The 20821-nt window shown below is 40.0% G+C and overlaps 2 protein-coding genes and 1 long non-coding RNA gene across 6 annotated transcripts in view; 1 reads left to right on the top strand and 2 right to left on the bottom strand.

Annotated features, from left to right (window-relative positions):
• The window catches only part of LOC101478869 (eukaryotic translation initiation factor 3 subunit C), a 16338-nt gene extending 8836 nt beyond the window's left edge, over positions 1–7502 (bottom strand). Inside the window, exons 1-10 of the mRNA XM_024803431.2 lie at positions 7339–7502; positions 3143–3260; positions 2986–3051; positions 2699–2888; positions 2481–2606; positions 2202–2256; positions 1509–1618; positions 1260–1399; positions 946–1099; positions 558–661 (exon numbers count right to left, since the gene is read on the bottom strand). Of these exons, the coding sequence (XP_024659199.1) occupies positions 558–661; positions 946–1099; positions 1260–1399; positions 1509–1618; positions 2202–2256; positions 2481–2606; positions 2699–2888; positions 2986–3051; positions 3143–3240 (1043 nt within the window). The 5' untranslated portion in view covers positions 3241–3260; positions 7339–7502. The remainder of the gene's footprint in view (positions 1–557; positions 662–945; positions 1100–1259; positions 1400–1508; positions 1619–2201; positions 2257–2480; positions 2607–2698; positions 2889–2985; positions 3052–3142; positions 3261–7338) is intronic.
• Positions 6087–14213, top strand: LOC106676664 (uncharacterized). 3 transcript variants are annotated; one of them, XR_013099863.1, is made up of 4 exons: positions 6087–6213; positions 8241–8411; positions 8505–8637; positions 14108–14213. It is a non-coding gene; the product is annotated as an uncharacterized LOC106676664 (long non-coding RNA). The 3 variants fall into 3 exon arrangements; XR_013099862.1 differs by lacking the exon at positions 14108–14213 and adding an exon at positions 10188–10313; XR_001342389.3 differs by lacking the exon at positions 14108–14213 and having other exon boundaries at positions 8505–9008.
• On the bottom strand, positions 9199–20821 carry LOC101463631 (eukaryotic translation initiation factor 3 subunit C). 2 transcript variants are annotated; one of them, XM_014413681.4, is made up of 23 exons: positions 20671–20821; positions 17356–17470; positions 17199–17264; positions 16912–17101; positions 16694–16819; positions 16409–16463; positions 15716–15825; positions 15439–15596; positions 15187–15322; positions 14797–14900; positions 14458–14599; positions 14136–14261; positions 13885–13978; positions 13497–13684; positions 13097–13357; positions 11384–11575; positions 10832–11003; positions 10592–10751; positions 10436–10501; positions 10209–10296; positions 9899–10064; positions 9731–9772; positions 9199–9527 (listed from the first exon to the last, which is right to left on the bottom strand). In XM_014413681.4, the coding sequence occupies exons 2-23, from the start codon at positions 17448–17450 to the stop codon at positions 9451–9453; spliced, it is 2814 nt and encodes a 937-aa protein (XP_014269167.1). In that variant the 5' UTR covers positions 17451–17470; positions 20671–20821; the 3' UTR covers positions 9199–9450. The 2 variants fall into 2 exon arrangements, with proteins under 2 accessions (XP_014269167.1, XP_014269166.1); XM_014413680.3 differs by having other exon boundaries at positions 20770–20808.

Here is a 20821-nt window from a genome sequence, read left to right as displayed (position 1 = left end):
TATAAATCTAATCCATTATTATTATTATTATTAATATACTGCAACAACATGGGAATAGAGCAGCTGCCAGAGAATTCAACATTAATGAATCAATGGTACAGAAGTGGAGTAAGCAAGAAGAATGAGTTTAATAAAGTTTGATTTATCTGACTGCTTTGTTTCGCTTAATGTGCCTTATAATCCCGTGCACCTTATGGTCCGAAAAATACGTACTGCATACTGCAGTTTAATGTTGCAAAGCACCTCTTTTTAACTTCAGTGGATATTATATATGGTTATGCTCAGGATATGTCAGCCCATTTCTACTGGAAATGCCTTTTGGTTAAACTTTCAGCAAGGAATTTGCATTTGCACTGTTACATTTTTATAAAGCTTTAATGTACATAAAAACCAGCTTCTTATTTAAGTGAAAATAAATGGAAGGTTGTCTTTTTGCGCTAGTAATGTTGTGGAGTTGTATTTTGTCTCGCATCAATTATATCGTCGGTTATATCGTTATCGCAAATTTTCAAATATATATCGTGATAAATATTTTTGGCCATATCGCCCTGGTCTACCTGTCTGTTCCCTTTTTGCCTCTTGCTTGCAGGATCTCATTCAGCTTCTTCACCACCACCGCTGTGTTGATCTCGGTGCCTTTAGCAAACATTTTGGGTTTCTCCTGAATGGTCGCAATGGGGGAAAAAACAAACAAACTTAAAATTAAAAATACAAACAACGTGTTGAATAAACTCTTAGAGGCAAGTTTTTCTTTTTACAGTCATTGATTTTGTTAAATTAGCCAGACAATTGCATGTTGATTTTATCACTGTCATTACTATAAATGAACACGTCGGCACTGAAACACAAACAAGCTAAACTAAAATAAGAAGCAGCACCGGTGCATCTATTCTTGTCCGGCCGGCATCAAGTCCAAACAGTTTTATATTACCATCTGTTCTTTACCTTAACCAGAGGTACTCCTCCCTTAACCTTCTCCCAGCCTCCCCCGGCCTCCTCGCCTCCTTCCTCCTCAGCCTCCTCCTCAATTCGTTCTTTCTGTTTGAGTTTCTTCTTCCTCTCCTCCTTCCTGACTCCAGGCTTTTCAGTGTCCTGGGACCTGAGGACAGACGCAGTGTTTGGTAACAACACATTCACTCTACATGACTCTCTCTGCGGTAAAATTTGACTTAAAATCTAAAAAGTGTTTCAAAAGTTTTCTGAAGTATTTAGAACTTGCATACATTTTTTTGTGCAACACAAAATAGAGAAAAACTCACTTCTTGAGGAAGAGCATAGACATGGATGAGGTCTTTCCTTCTTCCTTATCAGAGGTTTCACCGCTGCTGCCTGACTGGTCTGAGCCCCAGTCTTCATCATCATCATCGTCATCATCTTCATCAGAGGAAGAAGACTCATCCTTAGAGGGAAAAACTCTAAATCTTAGCTCAAGTAACTGTACAAGTATTGTGTCTTTCCCACCAGATCTTCCGCTTTTCTTGCTGTAGTTTAGTTAAATGACCTCTTACCCCAGATCCCTTGGCAGACTTTAGAAACTTGGTGGCTTCTGAAGGCGCCTCAGGCTTTTTCTTCAAGAAGGACTTTGATGACACCTCTCCTTCACTGTCAGAGGACGAGCCTTGTGGACCAAAAAGACAAATCAGACGATGCTGGCTCCTTTCCCCTCAGCACCAACACACATTGATCATCTCATCATTTGCAGCTAATCTTTGTACAGCACGTGAAAATGTGACTGACTGAAGCACAGAATGAAGTAATGAAAGGGGGCAAAAAACTCTTAAACTGAGTTTTTAAGTAATAATGTACAAAGTAAACTTCATAATTTATGTAAAACATTCTAAACTTCATTAGTTATAACTGATTAATCTGCTGCTGGAGTTTCTTCTGAGTAGATTAAAAACAGTCAAAAGTTTCAACCGAACAAACTTTTAAAATCAGCTTAGTTTTTGCAGTTAAACTTCAGATTCTGTATAATATATGTATAATGTATAATATATCATGGAGCTGGACCTTCAACAGTCCTTTTTAATAAGCCCATTTTCACTGGCAGCCTACAGGTTGATGTACAAGAATGATTGATCACTCATGATGAGACTTGACACGTGCACTACACATAGACACATTTCACCTATGCCCCTATTGAATCCTATGCTTTCCGGGTTGAATCCTTTACACATAACCTGTATAAACAACCAGCTCACCAGAGTCCTCTGGCTCCTTCTCCTCCTCCTCCTCATCTGCAGACTCCTGTGGATTCTAGCAGGGAGAGAGAGACAAGACATTCTGATAACTGCTTTTTTTAAGGCTGAAATTCGTATAAATTCTAATACACCAGATTAAATAACACCAGAAGGAAGCTGCTCAGCACATTGACAGTCTTTTGACCACAGAACAGATCTGATGAGACCTAAGTTTACACCCCCCCAGAGATTCATACAATGCATAGAAAATAAACATGAAGATTTAGTCTTTGACTTTACCTCCTTGTATGCTGCTATTTCTGACTCAAAGTCTCTGTTGTACTTGCGGATCTTCTGACGCAGGGTGCTGAGAGCTTTTGCATTGTTCTTGTTCATCTTCTTCTTCCCCTCTTTATCCTCCCAAAGCTGTAAAAATAATGTTAAGTATTTGATTAGGACAAATACAATGACAATTAAATCATTAAATTGCAGTTTAATTTTTTGTCCAAGCTACTAACCTGGTTCAAGTAGTCCTCCAAGTCAGCCAGAAGGCGGATATAGAAGGGAGGAACACCCTCTTTATCCACTATATTCTTGCTTTTAAGGAAGGCTCGACAAAGCTGCTCAAACTCCTCCAGACACTTGGACATGTCTCGAATCTTCATAGCGTTGCGGATAGTCTTTATGAGGTTCGTCAACTCTTCAAACCTAAGATTCAAGAATAAATTTAGTCAAAAGAAAGAAAAAAGGGGCAAAATTTTGTATAGACTTTAAAGTTGTGACCTTTTAAAAATACCACACCAACCTTTTATCTTTGGCGCTGCGCACCACTCTTTTTGTGTCCTCCTCATCGTCGCTAAGAAGCAGCGACCTGTGAAAACCAAGTGCACAAGTCAGATCTTTACAGGAAGAACAATGTATGTGATGAGTTTGTGATGAGATTTATTCCAAGTTTCACTTACTGCTTGAAAGTGGCTCCGGGTGCCTTAGGGGTGATCTCATCGGCAGATGAGGACTCCTCTGACTCACTGTCAGACCCAGTGGCAAAAAATCGAGACATTGCTGAAGGATGCTGCCAATCTGTACAGAAAGTAATGAGTGGTATTACAAAGATGCAGCTCCAGAGTCTACATATGTTCTATCAGCACACATTCAGCTGACAAAGATAATCACTGTGCATCTAGGGCTGGGCCATATTATACCGTTCACGATAATACCGGTACAATGTTAGGCAACGATAAGAAAATGAAATATCACAATAGAATATGGGTAAAACGCGCATGCGCAGTGCCTTTGTTTTCATACAGACATGGCCAAAAAAGCACGGCGGCAACAGAGAATGATTAGGGGGAAAGTGGATTGTTGGGTGAAACGGATGAACCAGAATTGGTTTGTGAAAATGGTGCAGCTTCAGTGATGTGGAACTGGTTTGGTGTTTGTCTGACAGATACACACAAAGAACATTTTTTTTTGTAGAACATGCAAGTGGGCCGTTGTTATTCCCGTATTTGTCAGACTAAGGTGCTCGTAAATCTGGGAGTAATCTGGGTCCTAAACTCTGTGGACTTCAGGTCCAGCATCACTGAGAGTTAAAAACTGTCTAAATTCTTTCAACTTTAATAAAACGATCAGCATTGCTGCTTTACCAGGTGTAATTATGAAGTTTAACTTCCAGGCATCCATGAAAACAGAATTTATTACATTTAACGGAGTTAGAAGTTAGCAGTAAGTTATGGGAAGTTAGCTCGCTAGTTTTGCTAGTTACCTAAGCATGATATTGCATGTTCTGACTGAGAGATTTCTGAAAAAATTCAAACGTACAGCTCTGCTATCACTTCCAACATAAACGAAGACAGGAAACTAAACAGCAGTGACGTTTGTAGGGTTACTGAAGTTGGGCTAGGCAGTATGCTATGCTATGTTAGCATAACATAAACAGTGAAGCTGGAGGATGAACTCTAACACTTTTCCACTCGATAAAAGTTAACGTGAAGGTTCCTGATGGTTAGAGACATCTGCTATCGAATGGCAGGATGCTGTAAACGGACCAAACTTCAGTCAGGAGAACAACTGAGATAATCCATCCACAATACGAGGTTAGTCATTAATATACTGCAGCAACATGGGAATAGAGTAGCTGTGATAGAATACAGCATTAATGAATCAATGGTACAGAAGTGGAGGAAGCAAGAAGAATGAGTTTAATAAAGTTTGATTTATCTGACTGCTTTGTTTCGCTTTAATGTGCCTTATAATCCTGTGCACCTTATAGTCTGAAAAATACATATTTTACTTTTTTATTTGGCACACTGCAGTATAATGTTGCAAAGCACCTCTTTTTAACTTCAGTGGTTATTATACATGGTTATGCTCAGGATATGTCAGCCCATTTCTACTGGAAATGCCTTTTGGTTAAACTTTCAGCAAGGAATTTGCATTTGCACTGTTAAATTTGTATATAGCTTTAATGCACATAAAAAAACAGCTGCTTGTTTAAGTGAAAATAAATGGATGGGGTTTTTTTTGCGCTAGTAAAGTTGTGGAGTTGTATTTTGTCTCCCAGAAATTATACAGTCAGTTATGTCGTTATCGCAAATTTTCAAATATATATCGTGATATAAATTTTTGGCCATATCACCCTGCTCTATGTGCATCTATTTTAAAAAAAAAAGAAAAAAAGAAGAAGCTGATGCTTTAAGTCCCTTAATCACAAAGGGGGTCACCACACTGTAGTTTGGGAGATTAAAAAAAGAAAGAAGAAAAAGACTGTATTCCCTTCCTTATGCATCCTGAAAGGGATTTGTGTCCATTCTTATTAGTGATCAGGGATCTTTTGTTCATTAAACTTGAACCACACATAATCTGCTACAGGGTTTCCCAACCTTGGCACATATTTCACATTAGAAAAAAGAAAATCACACGGTACCACACAAAAGTGTCACAAAAAGCACATTGGTAATTTTCCCCCACGCGCCAGGTATAGTGTTTGTCCCCTGTGTGATATGACCAAAATCTCTTATCCCAATATAAGACGTCCCGATAATTATATAAATCACAAAAACTTAACATTTTCCGTAAATTCTGTGAATCTCGGGCAGCTCGACTCATGTGAAGTGTTTCTAGCTGGGCGTCGTGTACCTGGAGGGGAGTGTTTTAACTAATGCATGAAACTATACATTTTTAGACATAAGTTGTAACGGCCGCTGTTTTCTTTGTGAGTATTTATTACACAGCGTTCTGCGGATAAAAGCCTATTCTAATGTTTAACTCTAAGGTTTATTCTTTAGCACCTGAACTGCTCTTTTTGGCTTCTCATCCATAAATGCTCTCCAAACCTTTTCACGTGATTCAGTTTATTTTCAAAAGTCTCAAATGGATCTTTAGCTTTATTGTGAAAGGTTTATGTGGAACTAAACCAGCAGACGCAATGGTTTTACCGTCGTTGTTGCTAACGACAAGGCATAAAAACAGGCGCTTGTCCATCCATAGTATGGTTATATTAAATATATGAGAAAGATAGAACTTTAATAAATTAATATAGCCACTACAGTGACCATCAAAACGATGAAAAAAATATTGCCGTAAACAGTTCATTTTGCGACACCACGAAACAAACGATAGCGTAAAATGAAACGATAGAAGTTTTTATATCGTCATCCGATATATATCATTGAATCAAACAGCCCTAGTCCCCAGTATACATTTTTTTGCTTTCTTCTACCACTACTCATGCTAGGGCCTTCATCCGGGTTGGGATTTTCTCCAAGACCCAGGTCAGACTGACTACTTTTTCTTTTAAAACATAGGGCCGATGTCCTGCAGGTTTTAGATGTGTCATTGATCCAACACAGCTGATTTAAATAGCTAAATTACCTCCTCAACATGTCTTTAAATTCTCCAGAGCCCTATTAATGGACTAATCATTTGATTCAGGTGTGTTGACCCAGGTACTAATCAGGTGGAACCAGACGATCTTCCACGGCACACCAGTTGGGAAACACTGGTCTACTATGCAACTCCACATTTGAAAATGGTAAATCCATTCAATATACTCAAACACATAAATAAAAATTTCTGGCTCCATATAGAGCATAGGTGTCAAACTCTGGCCCGCAGCCTAATTACATTTGGCCCACGAAGCCATACCAAATTACTACTAGAGCTGGCTTACTGGTATTATACAGCTAATATATATATTGTTTAGTATTAAGCTTTGCTTGTTCCATATTCAGTTTTTCAGAAAAACTTGTCTGAGTCCATAAGAAAAGATTCATTCTTATATCTGGAGTAAGATTTTTTTTTCCCCCAATAAATATTAATGTTAGCCCGCGACTTTGTTCCAGTTTTGAATTTTGGCCCACTGTGTAGTTGAGCTTGACACCCCTGATATAGAGGGTGTTTTATTACTTGGACGGCGTTAAACACCCGCCAAGAATAAAATGGTAATGATGATGATGATGATGATAATAATAATAATAATAATAATAAACCTGGGACAAATAATACTGTAGGTTCCACTAAAAGTTGCTAACGTGATGGCCTATAACAGTGCTAAAGCCTTTAATTTCACCCCAGCTGCTATCTGGTTGGCCAGTATTAGATAGTTATTGATGCAGCAACCGGCAAACAAGGAACCGGCGTTTCTCCAAAAGTTGATTCTGCTCATCTGGACGTAGCGTTTTCGATGGGAGAAACGTTTCATCACTCATCCAACTGACTTCTTCAGTCTCCAATGTTTCTCTTTTCTTTTGCAACTGTAGTGTGTATGATGTTTTAATTATTTTCCAGAAAAAAAAAAAAAAAAAAAAACGTCCACCGGCCTTAGTGCTGACGCTTACATGCGTCTATACCGCAGACTATTTGGCTAATGCCAGCATACAGGCTAAACAGACTGGATTAGAGTGAACAAAGCAAATGAAAACCAAATTGCAGTATAGGTTACACGCCGTGCCCAAAATGCTTTACGCCAAATAACAGCAGCTAACAAGGGTACAAGTTAACTGTATCATATCAGATAACGGAACACAAACGTGCCGCGGGGTTGTTGCTAAGCTAACACCCTAACAAGAAAGCATGGGGTCTCCTCGTTTGTGCAGCCGGTAAATAAGCATCGCTTAGTCACACACTCTTATCTTAAATCTTACTGAGCCAAACTCACCTACGACCGGGTGAAAGTGATGTTTCGTTTAAGCTGTTTTAAAATCCAGTTTTGCTGTATGAGCAGGCACAGAAAAGGCGTGCGGCACAACTGTTACTCGCGTGAGGACAGGAAGTGTGCTGACGTCATCACGCAAAAGGAGGACCCGGCCTTCACGGTCTACCTGGGCCGGGTCCTTCGAAGGCCGGAAGTGCGAGGCTGTGAAATTGGATAGTCTAGCCTTCAGATTTACGTCACCGCTGTCTCGGTTAGTGATGGTAAATTCGATTCTTCTTACTGAATAGAGTTTGAATGAGTCATTTGAGTCACTGAGTCAGTTGACCAGAGTGCAAAAAATTTACATTTTCACTCAAACTTAATTTGTTTCTCTTTTCATGTATATCCTACTGCTAAGATGGGTGATTGAAAAAGAAAAACAACTATTTTTATAATGCAAAAAATATTTTTTTTTGGCGTTTGTAAACTCAATCTCCTCAGTCAGGGTCAAAACTGTAGCTCTGACTGTGCCTGAGGTGATTATAAAAGGGAGACCATACCAAAGTGATGTCAGTTTGTATAGAAGTATAGAAAACATAGTTAGGGATTACATTATTTTAAAAACAGGCACAACTGTAATTGAATATTTATGGAGAAAACGGAGAGAAGCACAATAAGCCAACTTTGACTACATGAAGCAAATTTAATGAGTGTAGATGCAATTTTTTATTTTTAAATAAAAAGTGATTCTTTTTAACAAAGATGGTCTCTGGATCTGGAACACATATCAATGTTACCTGAAGGCAACTATCTCTATTTCTCTTCTCATTTTATCATCAAATATCAGACACTTTGTTACTTTCACTGGCAGTTAATGGTTTTAATTATAATTCTTTGTGTCTGTGGTTAAATTCTGTGGTTATCAGGACTCCAGGTCTCTCCTCTTAGACGCGCTGTCTCTATCCAAGAATGAGTGTTTCTGTTTGGGTGTCAAGCTGGTGAGAGGAGCCTACATGGACAAAGAGAGAAAACTAGCGATGAAAGAGGGTCACCAGGACCCCATCCATCAGAGCTGGGAGGACACCAATGACAGGCTGGTAAGACAGAACGAAAACCTCCGGAGTATAACAATCGCCAATCATTTTTGATCTTGATTCGACTCTTGATACATTTCACGTCTGCTTGAACAGTTATAACGGATGCCTTGATGTGATGCTGGATGTCATGTCGCAGGAACCTGAGCGGTACAGGTTCATAGTGGCCACTCACAACGAGGAGTCAGTGAGACGAGCTGTGACACGCTGAGACAGCAACGTAATCGAGGTGGTATTTGATGTACAGAAAATCAAAAGATTGCTTTCATATACTTTAATGTGTGAAATGCTTATCAAATTTCACAAAAAAGGAAAACATGATGCTCAGAATTTTCTGTAACCTACAGGTGAGGATTTATAAAACTAGACTTAAGCAACAGATCCAAACTTCTCTACAGACTAAGCTGCTTTTGCAAGATTTTTGTTTAAAGCATAATCGAAATGCTTTTTTTCCGGTTTTTATATAATAAATATAATTTCACACACACACACACACACACACAGTCCTCTTTATAGAGCCTCTGTAGCTTTAGTTAGCAGACAGACTGCATGTCTTTTCTTGTGAATTAAAGTATTGTACTTGTCCAAAGCATTGTACAAAATGCAATGACTTATATGTAGGCAACAAAAGATGTACCACTTTTTAATTCACCCTCAATCCACTGATAAGCATCTTAAAGCAGGTGGACTGAGACTGATTTTAATGATATGCTTTTAGTTTTCCATACATGTACTGAATTTATATTATCACTGCAAAAAAAACCCCAAACAAAAATCAAACAAAACACAACACTGTTTAATATTTATTTATTAATCTGTTAAAATAATAAAACTCCAGATTTATTCCAAGAAATTGACAGAAATGTAATATCACATTCTGCTGTTGCTGACACAAAGCAATGCTAACTGACATAGAAACAGCAGCAAAACAGTTTCATTGAGGGAGCACGGCCAAGAGCCAAACTCACAAAATGAGGTACTGATGTTGTCTTGGAATGAAGACCAGCTCTGCTGTAAAAACTGAAATCCACAAACTTCAAGCTCAGTAATTTCCTTGATTTTGATTCCTGTAACCGCCTCTCTGGTAACCCGACTGCTTCTGCTGGTAAGATTTCCCATCTGCGGTTGTACAAAGACAACAATCATCTCATTAGTGTTCACACAAATTCACTAAACTACAAGAAAAGAAGAAAAAAACAAACCACAAAGGTGTAATACTGATGGATGAATTTAAAATAGCATCTACTGCTGAAAAGAGAACCCAACCCACATCTACCTCATTGACATAAAACAGGAAACGACCTCAGTGAAATTTAACATACCTCTCTGGTAGGATTGCTTCTGTTGGTAGCCACCTTTCTGATCTGTATGACAAATGAAAGCTAATTATCATCTAATAGCAAAAGTTGGAAAATAAATGGTTCAGAAAGGTTAGAAATAAGTTCCAGATTTAACGATCCCTAAGTACTGTGAGAACATGATGAACTTACCCCTGTTGAAGTAACCGCCATAGATGCCCTGTTTCAGGTCAGATACGCGCTCGTTGTTCTCCACCAAGTTGCCCAGTTTCTCTGCCAGCTTCAGAGCCATGTTCTGCAGAGACGTTGGCTCAGTGCGGTGCATCATCACCGTCTGTGTGGGCTGGTCGAGTGACGCCTGTTGGGAAGAGAAAAATGGGGGGATCCAAATTAAAGGCATATAAAAAGTAATCACAAATATAAACACTCTCAAATATAAAAGCCCCCATGAGACTGCTGTGTCTATATTTTCAGTCCACAGAACAGAAACGTCGAGTCCTACCATCAGCTCCTCGTTGATGATCATCTTGCTGATTATGCTGTGGACTGTGGGCATCTCCAATTCAAACATCTCAGACAGCGTAGCCATGCTGAAGGACAGACAAGCGTAGTAAAATTAAGGTTTGGCAGAACAGTGACCGATCATCTTTGGTCTGTGGGGAAGCTGCAGTGGTCTACAGAAATCTGTGGTTTAGTAAAGACTGATGAAACTAATACATCTGTGCTCACCTGATGGAGTCGTATACACTGCTGTAGGTGAACAGATAGGTCCTCAGTGACTCTTCTTGGATTTTCCTATTAAAAAAACAAAACATAAGGACGTCTAAGTGGGATTATCACACTGGTGAATGAACCAAGTGATGAACAGGGGCAGTGTATGCTAACCTGACGAGCATCTCGCGTACTTTCTGGATCTCAGGGAACAGGTCCCAAACCTTACTGTTCATCTTCTCATTGATGATGAAAGAGTGGCAGGTACGCCAGTCTCCCATCTTCATGGCTTTGCTGGCTGCCACCACGTGCTCCCTCATGCTCTCTGGGGGTCCTGGAGGACAAATAAAGCTGTGGTTATCCTCTGTGGATGAAACTTCCTGCTACAACGAGCTCTCGTGATGCGTTTCGTACCTAGCAGGGGCTGTCTCTCCCCGACCCTGAGCTGGTGGTGGAACTGCTTGCTGATCATCCGGCGGCGGGCATCAAACTCATGGGCGGCCATGTAGGGTATTTCCAGCAGCATGGCTGACACCAGGTACACACACTCCAGCAGCTCCAGGTTGATGTGCATGTGGAACGGCACCTATTAGGGAGGATAAACGTCACGATGCATGTGTGTATCATCTAATGGATGTCTGACACATCAGTGTTTTAAAAATAAAGACCCAAACATTTGTCGTTTCATTACAGCCTTGATTTCACACTATTGTGGACACACCATGGAATAGTTGGCACATTAATGTGAGGTCAAGGCCCATTTAGGGAAAAAACAAAAAAGTAACTAGTCACCAAGTGCACATGAACAATTGTATGAAATCTTCTGGAAATCTGTCCTGCAGCTGTGAGAAAGGGGCCCAAAAATTCACTCACTCACAGAGTAAATCCAGGTTACAAGCAGGTCAACACTGACAGAGAAACCAACATGTTAGTTAGAGTTAACTGCTCTGGTCAGACAGCACTTACTTGTCTTCGCTTTTCAATCTTCTCCTGCTCTGCATTCCTCTCCTGCATGTTCCTCATGAGCAGACCTTGACCCAGCAGCTCCTTGGCACGGCCAGAGGACTGAATGTCCAGCAGTGCATTGTGGGCATCTTTAATCATGCCCTGCCTAAATGCACAAATGCCAAGTTGGACCATTGTTCTGTTGTACAGGATCTGGTAGGAGGAGGGGAAAACGGTTAAAACAGGCGATCTGTATATACAACTAATAGTTAGAGTCAGAACACGTTCATATTATCTAAATAACTCTCAAATGTTTGAAGTTTTTCAGTCCGGCTTTAAGCCGTTTCATAACACAGAGACAGCTCTCATAAAGGTTATGAACGATATTCTGGTAGCGACGGACTGCGGTAAACACGTAGTGCTTATACTTCTAGATATGACTGCTGCATTCGACACAGTGGATCACGACCTGCTGATCTCTCGATTACAGCATTGTGTGGGCATTTCTGTCTTGGCACTCCTGTGGATAAAATCATATTTCTCAAACAGGAGCTTCTGTGTTAAGTTGGGTTCATCATCGTCCTCTGTGGCCCCTCTGCCATGGGGTGTACCACAGGGATCTATTCTTGGGCCATTACCGTTTTCGTTGTATCTCCTGGCACTGGGTGCAATCTTTCGTAAACACAAAGTCTCATTTCATCTATATGCTGATGATTGCCAGCTTTATTTTTCTTTCAGTCGTTCTGATAGCTCCACAATTAGACTCCTGCTTGATTGCCTTAGCGATTTTAAGTCATGGATGGCTCTAAACTTTTTTAAATTTTAATGAACGTAAAACGGAAGCAATTCTGTTTGGCCCGAATCGTTCCTCTGATATCCCTGATGTTGACCTTGCTGCTCTGACCCCTCACCTGAAGAGCTCGATTACCAATCGTGGGTTAAAAATCGACTCTGCACTTACTTTTGATGGCCACGGGAATGGGGTGGTGAAATCATCATTCTATCAACTCAGGGGTCTGTCGAAGGTTAAACCTTTTCTTTCAAGGCGTGACTTGGAGACTGTTATCCATGCGTTTATAACCTAATAATAGGGGTTGGACTGGGCACTCTGACACGCCTGCAGGTAGTACAGAATGCTGCGGCATGGTTTTATCTGGTAGAAGGAAATTTGAGCACATTACTCTGGTTTGGGGTTCCCTTCACTGGCTTCCAATTGAATTTAGGATTCATTTTAAATTTCTTTTATTGGTTTTTAAATCCTTAAATGGTCTGGCACCTGCATATGTCTCATTTGCTGAAGCCCTATGTCCCCACTCGTTCGCTCCGGTCAGCTGAGCAGCCGTTACTCCAAGTCCCCAAATCACGGCTGAAACTGAGAGGAGACCGAGCGTCTCTATCGTGGCTCCAAAGCGTTGGAATAATCTTCCTCAAAGATTATTATTATATTATATTATTATTATTATATTAATAATCAACATCAGTGCTGGTTTTTAAATCCAGATTAAAAATGCATTTTTATTCGCTGGCTTTTGACTCAGTGGTTAACTGACTTGTATTTACTTATACTTATTGTTTTTGCTATGTTTATTATTTTATCGTATTTATTATTCTTATTGTATCTCTTATATTTCTATTGTTCAGCACTTTGGTCAGCCTTGTGTGTTTTTAAAGTGCTATATAAATAAACTATGATGATGACGATGATATGAAGAAATAATGATTACGAGTGCCTACCTGTACAGGTGGGTCAGCGTGTTGGATGTTGTCCTGCAGGTGACTCATCAGCATCAGGTCACGTGCCTGGTACCAGCGTGAGTGCAGAGCATGGTGATATATGTGGCAGAGGATAGCACAGGTACGGATACGGTCGGTGCGATCCTTGGCGTAGATGAACTTGCAGAGGCGGTCCATGATCACAGCGCTGTCCTCTCCCTCGCTCTCCTCCTTGTTCTCCTCCTTGTTCTCCTCCTTGTTCTCCTCCTGGTCCTGCTCGGACTACACAACAGAAAAACACTTCAGCACACCATTTTACACCTTATGCATAACATTTCATTAAACATCATAAAAATAGCATCATGATGCAGATGTTTGTCAAGAAAAGAAAGTTCTGATTCTGCACAGTGCCGTCTCTCACCTTGGTCTCTCCCTGCAGGCCCAGGCTGCGTCTGTGAGCTTTGTAGTCAAACTTGTAGTAGGTGTGCATGATTCTGCGCAGGTAGACACGGCAAATTTCTTCTGTGGAGCCTTTGTTCTCCATGTAGGTGAGCAGCCGGTCAACGATGCCACAAACCCTGCCCTCATCTTTGAGATTGTCAACGTATTCTGAAGGAAGATTTAAAAAAAAAAGAGAGGAAAGAATAAGCAAAATACATCCATGTGAGCAGCAAATACAGCAATACAAATTTCAAGGGTGATGTAAATCCCACATTTTAGATTGCAACCCGTTAATCCACATTTACAGTCCTAACACATTCACCCTCACAGCAGTTAATAATCGTCACTCAGGTTTTGGCACCACTCACCCTGAGAGTGGGGATCAGTGTTCTGCATGATCTTTGTAAATTCTTCATCCATCCTTTCTACCAGGGTTAAGATGCATCCGCGCACCCTGAAAGGCTAACAAATACACACAAAGAAATGAATACCAGCCCATAGTTCACAAGACAGTTGATACAAATGCAGACAGTTCAACAGCTATGTGAGTGTTTTATTAGTCTAAACTGCTTTCTTTCTTTAAGTCCACAGATTGCTTGGGGTGGATGAGTGGGATCACCTGATCGGAGACGGCCAGATTCTCGCTGTCCTCTGCGATGTTCTCTCCAATGAAGATGTTGTTGTGCTCAAAGAGAATGTCCAGCAGCTCATCTATACAATCCAGACACTTTTTCCACATGTCAGGCTAAAAAAGGAGACAAGCCAGAAGAACCATAACTCAGGAACTCATTCTTTTCAATCCAAAATGTTAAACAGCACAAATAATTTTTGTGATGACTTGCAATTTTAAGATATTTCATGTAACATGAAACACTACAGTAAATCACAGGAACCCTTTTGGTTTTGTTGATACTGTAAGAATTAAAAGCAGTGTCACTCACTTTCATGAAGGCTGCCAGGTTGGGGTTGTAGTCGTACAAGGAGGCAATAATGTTGAACTTGATCTTGACCAGGATACCTTGGCCCAAGTTATTCTCTGCAGCGATGGCTGCCAGAGCATGAAATAGCTCAATTTGAGCCGCCCTGTCAGTGAGGGAGGAGAAAAAAGAAAAAAAGGAGTCAGGATTTGTTCAGGAGAAGAATTTCTCTGAAATTCATATACTGGACATACTTCCACATGACACACCTGGTTTTACATTGACTGGATATCAACAGTCGTGTGAATACGTAACTTTTTTTAAATATATATTTTTAAGCTTTAGTGATAAATGCAGTCGTACCTGTCTGTTCCCTTTTTGCCTCTTGCTTGCAGGATCTCATTCAGCTTCTTCACCACCACCGCTGTGTTGATCTCGGTGCCTTTAGCAAACATTTTGGGTTTCTCCTGAATGGTCGCAATGGGGGAAAAAACAAACAAACTTAAAATTAAAAATACAAACAACGTGTTGAATAAACTCTTAGAGGCAAGTTTTTCTTTTTACAGTCATTGATTTTGTTAAATTAGCCAGACAATTGCATGTTGATTTTATCACTGTCATTACTATAAATGAACACGTCGGCACTGAAACACAAACAAGCTAAACTAAAATAAGAAACAGCACCAGTGCATCTATTCTTCTGTCCGGCCGGCATCAAGTCCAAACAGTTTTATGTTACCATCTGTTCTTTACCTTAACCAGAGGTACTCCTCTGTTAACCTTCTCCCAGCCTCCTTCCTCCTCAGCCTCCTCCTCAATTTGTTCTTTCTGTTTGGGCTTCTTCTTCCTCTCCTCCTTCCTGACTCCAGGCTTTTCAGTGTCCTGGGACCTGAGGACAGACGCAGTGTTTGGTAACAACACATTCACTCTACATGACTCTCTCTGCGGTAAAATTTGACTTAAAATCTAAAAAAGTGTCTGAACAGATATTCAAAGTATTTAGACCTTTTAACTTTGAGGAAGGTCACAAGACGCTTCCTCTTTAAGGCATTTTCTTCTTCCTTATCAGAGGTTTCACTCCTGCTGTCTGAGTCGCTTGGGCTCCAGTCTCCATCATCATCATCATCATCATCATCATCTTCATCAGAAGAAGAGGACTTATCCTTTTGAGAGAAGGGAAAAACTCAAAATCTTAGCTCAGGCATCCTCTCAAATAAACTGTGCAAGTATTTTGTCTTTCCCACCAGATCTTTTGCTGTAGTTTAGTTAAATGACCTCTTACCTCAGATTCCTTGGCAGTCTGAGAACGGTCGGTGGCTTCTGAAGGCGCCTCAGGCTTTTTCTTCAAGAAGGACTTTGATGACACCTCTCCTTCACTGTCAGAGGACGAGCCTTGTGGACCAAAAAGACAAATCAGACGATGCTGGCTCCTTTCCCCTCAGCACCAACACACATTGATCATCTCATCATTTGCAGCTAATCTTTGTACAGCACGTGAAAATGTGACTGACTGAAGCACAGAATGAAGTAATGAAAGGGGGCAAAAAACTCTTAAACTGAGTTTTTAAGTAATAATGTACAAAGTAAACTTCATAATTTACATAAAACATTCTAAACTTCATTAGTTATAACTGATTAATCTGCTGCTGGAGTTTCTTCTGAGTAGATTAAAAACAGTCAAAAGTTTCAACCGAACAAACTTTTAAAATCAGCTTAGTTTTTGCAGTTAAACTTCAGATTCTGTATAATATATGTATAATGTATAATATATCATGGAGCTGGACCTTCAACAGTCCTTTTTAATAAGCCCATTTTCACTGGCAGCCTACAGGTTGATGTACAAGAATGATTGATCACTCATGATGAGACTTGACACGTGCACTACACATAGACACATTTCACCTATGCCCCTATTGAATCCTATGCTTTCCGGGTTGAATCCTTTACACATAACCTGTATAAACAACCAGCTCACCAGAGTCCTCTGGCTCCTTCTCCTCCTCCTCCTCATCTGCAGACTCCTGTGGATTCTAGCAGGGAGAGAGAGACAAGACATTCTGATAACTGCTTTTTTTAAGGCTGAAATTCGTATAAATTCTAATACACCAGATTAAATAACACCAGAAGGAAGCTGCTCAGCACATTGACAGTCTTTTGACCACAGAACAGATCTGATGAGACCTAAGTTTACACCCCCCCCCCCCAAGAGATTCATACAATGCATAGAAAATAAACATGAAGATTTAGTCTTTGACTTTACCTCCTTGTATGCTGCTATTTCTGACTCAAAGTCTCTGTTGTACTTGCGGATCTTCTGACGCAGGGTGCTGAGAGCTTTTGCATTGTTCTTGTTCATCTTCTTCTTCCCCTCTTTATCCTCCCAAAGCTGTAAAAATAATGTTAAGTATTTGATTAGGACAAACACAATGACAATTAAATCATTAAATTGCAGTTTAATTTTTTGTCCAAGCTACTAACCTGGTTCAAGTAGTCCTCCAAGTCAGCCAGAAGGCGGATATAGAAGGGAGGAATACCCTCTTTATCCACTATATTCTTGCTTTTAAGGAAGGCTCGACAAAGCTGCTCAAACTCCTCCAGACACTTGGACATGTCTCGAATCTTCATAGCGTTGCGGATAGTCTTTATGAGGTTCGTCAACTCTTCAAACCTAAGATTCAAGAATAAATTTAGTCAAAAGAAAGAAAAAAGGGGCAAAATTTTGTATAGACTTTAAAGTTGTGACCTTTTAAAAATACCACACCAACCTTTTATCTTTGGCGCTGCGCACCACTCTTTTTGTGTCCTCCTCATCGTCGCTAAGAAGCAGCGACCTGTGAAAACCAAGTGCACAAGTCAGATCTTTACAGGAAGAACAATGTATGTGATGAGTTTGTGATGAGATTTATTCCAAGTTTCACTTACTGCTTGAAAGTGGCTCCGGGTGCTTTATCAGTGATCTCATCGTCAGATGAGGACTCCTCTGACTCACTGTCAGACCTGGCAAAGAATCGAGACATTGCTGAAGGATGCTGTCAATCTGTAGAGAAATACAAAGTAATGAGTGGTATTACAGAGATGCAGCTCCAGATTCTACGTGTGGTATACCAGCACATATTCAGCTGACAAAGATATTCACTGTCAAACAGATGTATGCCAAACTTGTTTTTCAGGAGCCACTACCAACAAACCAGCAAATACACACTGAATATTTCGTCCTTGACATTTGTGAGGTTACCTTAAACACAAAGTCTTCTTACTCTTCAACAATAAAACATTAACTGTCTTGAGTTTACCTGGTGATATTCTCATGCACGAGGCGATATTCTCACGAGGCGACTGCGAAAACGGCAAATAAACGTCACCACGCAGATGTTGTTTACAGGACAAGAATCAATGATCTGGGGAATCATGTCTTCATTGTTGTTCCCCTCGTACATTTTATTATTCCAATTTCAGCATTTTCGCCCCACAAATAAAGCATGCAGTTTCCTTTGTGTGCACTCAAATGGAGTCGAGCCAACTAGCATCACCTGTGGCCAAGTGCCATAGCCTACAGTCAGATCAACTTCTGACACATCTGCACCTGCCTCTATTACCATGTTTGAATTATAATTTTATGCACAATATAATTGTAACTTTCACTGTATTTTGTTCTTGTGGATCTCGCAAATAAACCTTTAAACTAAATAAAATGGTACCAAAATTAAATTAGCACTCCTATTGTTCATAATGATTTTAATATTTTTTTTCCATAACAAAGAAATATGTCTCCAGCAAACATTACACATTAATCCTTGACTGGTGTTGCAACATCACATCCTCTTATCATAGTCTCATAGTGTTTTCTCTGAAAAACATTTGAAATGATGGGATAACTGATTAGCACAGCTAGCGAGAACTGTTTGGTTAATTTAACAAACATTTGTGAGGAGATAGGACATACAGTAAATGTACAGCAGTTAGACAATAATTAGTAAGCAATAGAGTCAGTGTGATTAAGTAGACCTTGTGAAAGTGAGTAACTCTTGTGTGCCAGTTGGTGTGTCATGTGTTTTGGAGTTTTTAGGTGAGTTCATTTTAAAAAGTCAACTTTCTAAGTTAAGAATATTCATAAGTTAATTTCCCCAAATTACATATGACCTCTATTTTGTAGCTGGATCCACTGACGTATCACATAGTAGCTGGAGCAGTCTCAAATGGAGAACAGCTCACTGCTGCCACCTGTGGCCAACTGCCATAGCCTACAACCAGATTACATCTGTAATCGCTCTCTGCACAAGAAAAGTCAACACACACTGTGCGGTACCACTCTCCACAGCAGGTGCATTCAATCTGAAAGAAAAACTATGTTGTCAGAGTAATTTATCTAAAGTCAGGTTGCTGAATGAAGTTACTGCAGATAAGGCTTTTCCTTAGCTGTGGATCGCTCAATGTGTTCTGCATCCTCAGCTTCTTCTGTGCTCCTAGGTGTAAGCCCTCAACTTTCTTAGTGTTCAAGTTGAACATTGTACATTTAGTCATTGGTGTTGAAGTAATCAAACAGTCTGCCTTTAAATCCAGGGTGTCATCCAAATTGAAACACTTGGCTTTGAGGTTCACTGTACCAAAGCTTTGACGGTTTAAAGAATCGGAGAGCCCGCCCACCACAGGCAGACCTGAAAGATCTTTAGTCTCACAGCTGCCACTGCCAGAAGCGTCATCATGGGATTCAACCTCCTTGCCACTATGGTCCTTGGCATCTGTGTCACATTATGCTTTGATAGATCGGGACGACTTCAGAATTGTTGTCTTTAGGGCTGGTGGTTAGATTACTGACTTCAGGTGTGGAGGGCTTGTCTGAAGACCTCGGGCGGATGTTGCACGAGCTTGTTTCTGACAAAGTTATGGTGCCATTGGGCCTGGAGGTATTGTGGTGACTGTCATTTGGGTTCACCTCTGATAAAGTTATTGTTCCATTTGGCTTGGAAACACTTTGGTGACCGTCACATGAGCTCATTTCTGTCAGTTATTGTGCTATTAGGCTTTGAAGCAATTTGGCTACTTTCACTCTGGACCGTTTCCAACAAAGTTATTGTGTCACTCTTCTTGGAAGGTGGTTGAGAATCAAAAGTGTTGTTCTTGAGGTCTTCCCCTAATACAGTGCTGCCACTGCATTTATGCAGAGGATGCAAATGGAGCACATTGCCTTACAGATGAGCAATTTTGATGTGGGATGTTTCAGTGGTGCCAAAAGCTGCCGGACCTGAAGTTCCTGTCCCAGCTTTGGTGCAGCTTACAATAAATGGAGAAAGATCAGGTGTCTTATTCTGAGAGTAGGAAACTGAAGCAGTAGTATTTAAATCATTAGACATGCTCAGATTAGCGGCCTGCATGACATTAAATGTCCCATTCCCAGAGTTTGATGCTTTTGCTGGTTTATCGGTAGCGGCTCCTGAAAAGCAAGTTTGCCACACATCTGTTTGACCATCACCAGTCAATCTGAAACACTGGTGTTGTGCCAAAAACTGATTGCCTGCCAAAAACTGATTTCCAATGTTTCCGTGTATTTTTTATGTGTAATATAGTTAGGTATGTTGCTAAAAAGACTTTGGTGAACAGGTATTACAAAGGAGTTATATATAAAATTTAAAAAAATACCCGTTTCTCAAGTATCATTATAACTGTGTTATTGTACTTACATTATAATCAATCAAGTCCCTTTTGTCCACTTAAAATATGTTTACAGAACTATTGTTGTATTTGTTGCAATCTCAGCTGTCCTCTTGGCCAGATTACTCTTAAAAGAGGCATTTTTAAAGTCAACAAGAATTTTTTTTAACTGCGAAAATACAGGATTTATAAAAGTCATTGCCAAAAACTGATTGCGGCTTCTACCTTGTTAGAGGAATGTTGTTTGTCGCTCAAGATGACTTGATATCATTCATGAGTGATACATTTGATATATGTTTCACATATTATAGACCAACAAGTTATTTATAGCAGTTTAAATATAGGCAGTTTTTAAACTTAAATGTTTTAATTATTTTCCAGAAAAACGTCCACCGGCCTTATAGTGCTGACACTTAAATGCGTCTATACCGCAGAATATTAGCCTAATGCTAGCAAACAGACTGGATTACAGTCGACAAAAGAAATGAAAACCAAGTTGCAGTTGGGCTTACACGCCTTACCCAGAATGCTTTCACGGCAAATAAACGAAAATACAAAAAAGTCGCACACTTAGTGAATTAAACTCACCTACAACCTAGTAAAAGTTATTCCGCGGTGTTTAGTTTGAGCTGTTTAAAAATCCAGTTTTCTTGTCGAAGGAAAAGAAAATGCGTGCAGCACTCTTACCGGGCAATTTCGTCAGAACAGGAAGTACTCTGATGATCAACAACGTGAATAG

This window comes from Maylandia zebra, linkage group LG8, assembly GCF_041146795.1.
Source record: "Maylandia zebra isolate NMK-2024a linkage group LG8, Mzebra_GT3a, whole genome shotgun sequence".
Taxonomy (NCBI): domain Eukaryota; kingdom Metazoa; phylum Chordata; class Actinopteri; order Cichliformes; family Cichlidae; genus Maylandia; species Maylandia zebra.
Note: the sequence above shows the minus strand (reverse complement) of the source record. Positions and strands in the feature narration are given on the sequence as shown.

Coding starts and splice junctions, on each gene's coding strand:
- LOC101463631 (XM_014413681.4), bottom strand. CDS start 17,450: ATGTCTCGATTCTTTGCCAGGTCTGACAGTGAGTCAGAGGAGTCCTCA. Junction 10,065..10,208: donor TCATCAACGAGGAGCTGATG/GTAGGACTCGAC, acceptor TCTTCCCAACAG/GCGTCACTCGACCAGCCCAC. Junction 9,528..9,730: donor GAAGCAATCCTACCAGAGAG/GTATGTTAAATT, acceptor GTACAACCGCAG/ATGGGAAATCTTACCAGCAG.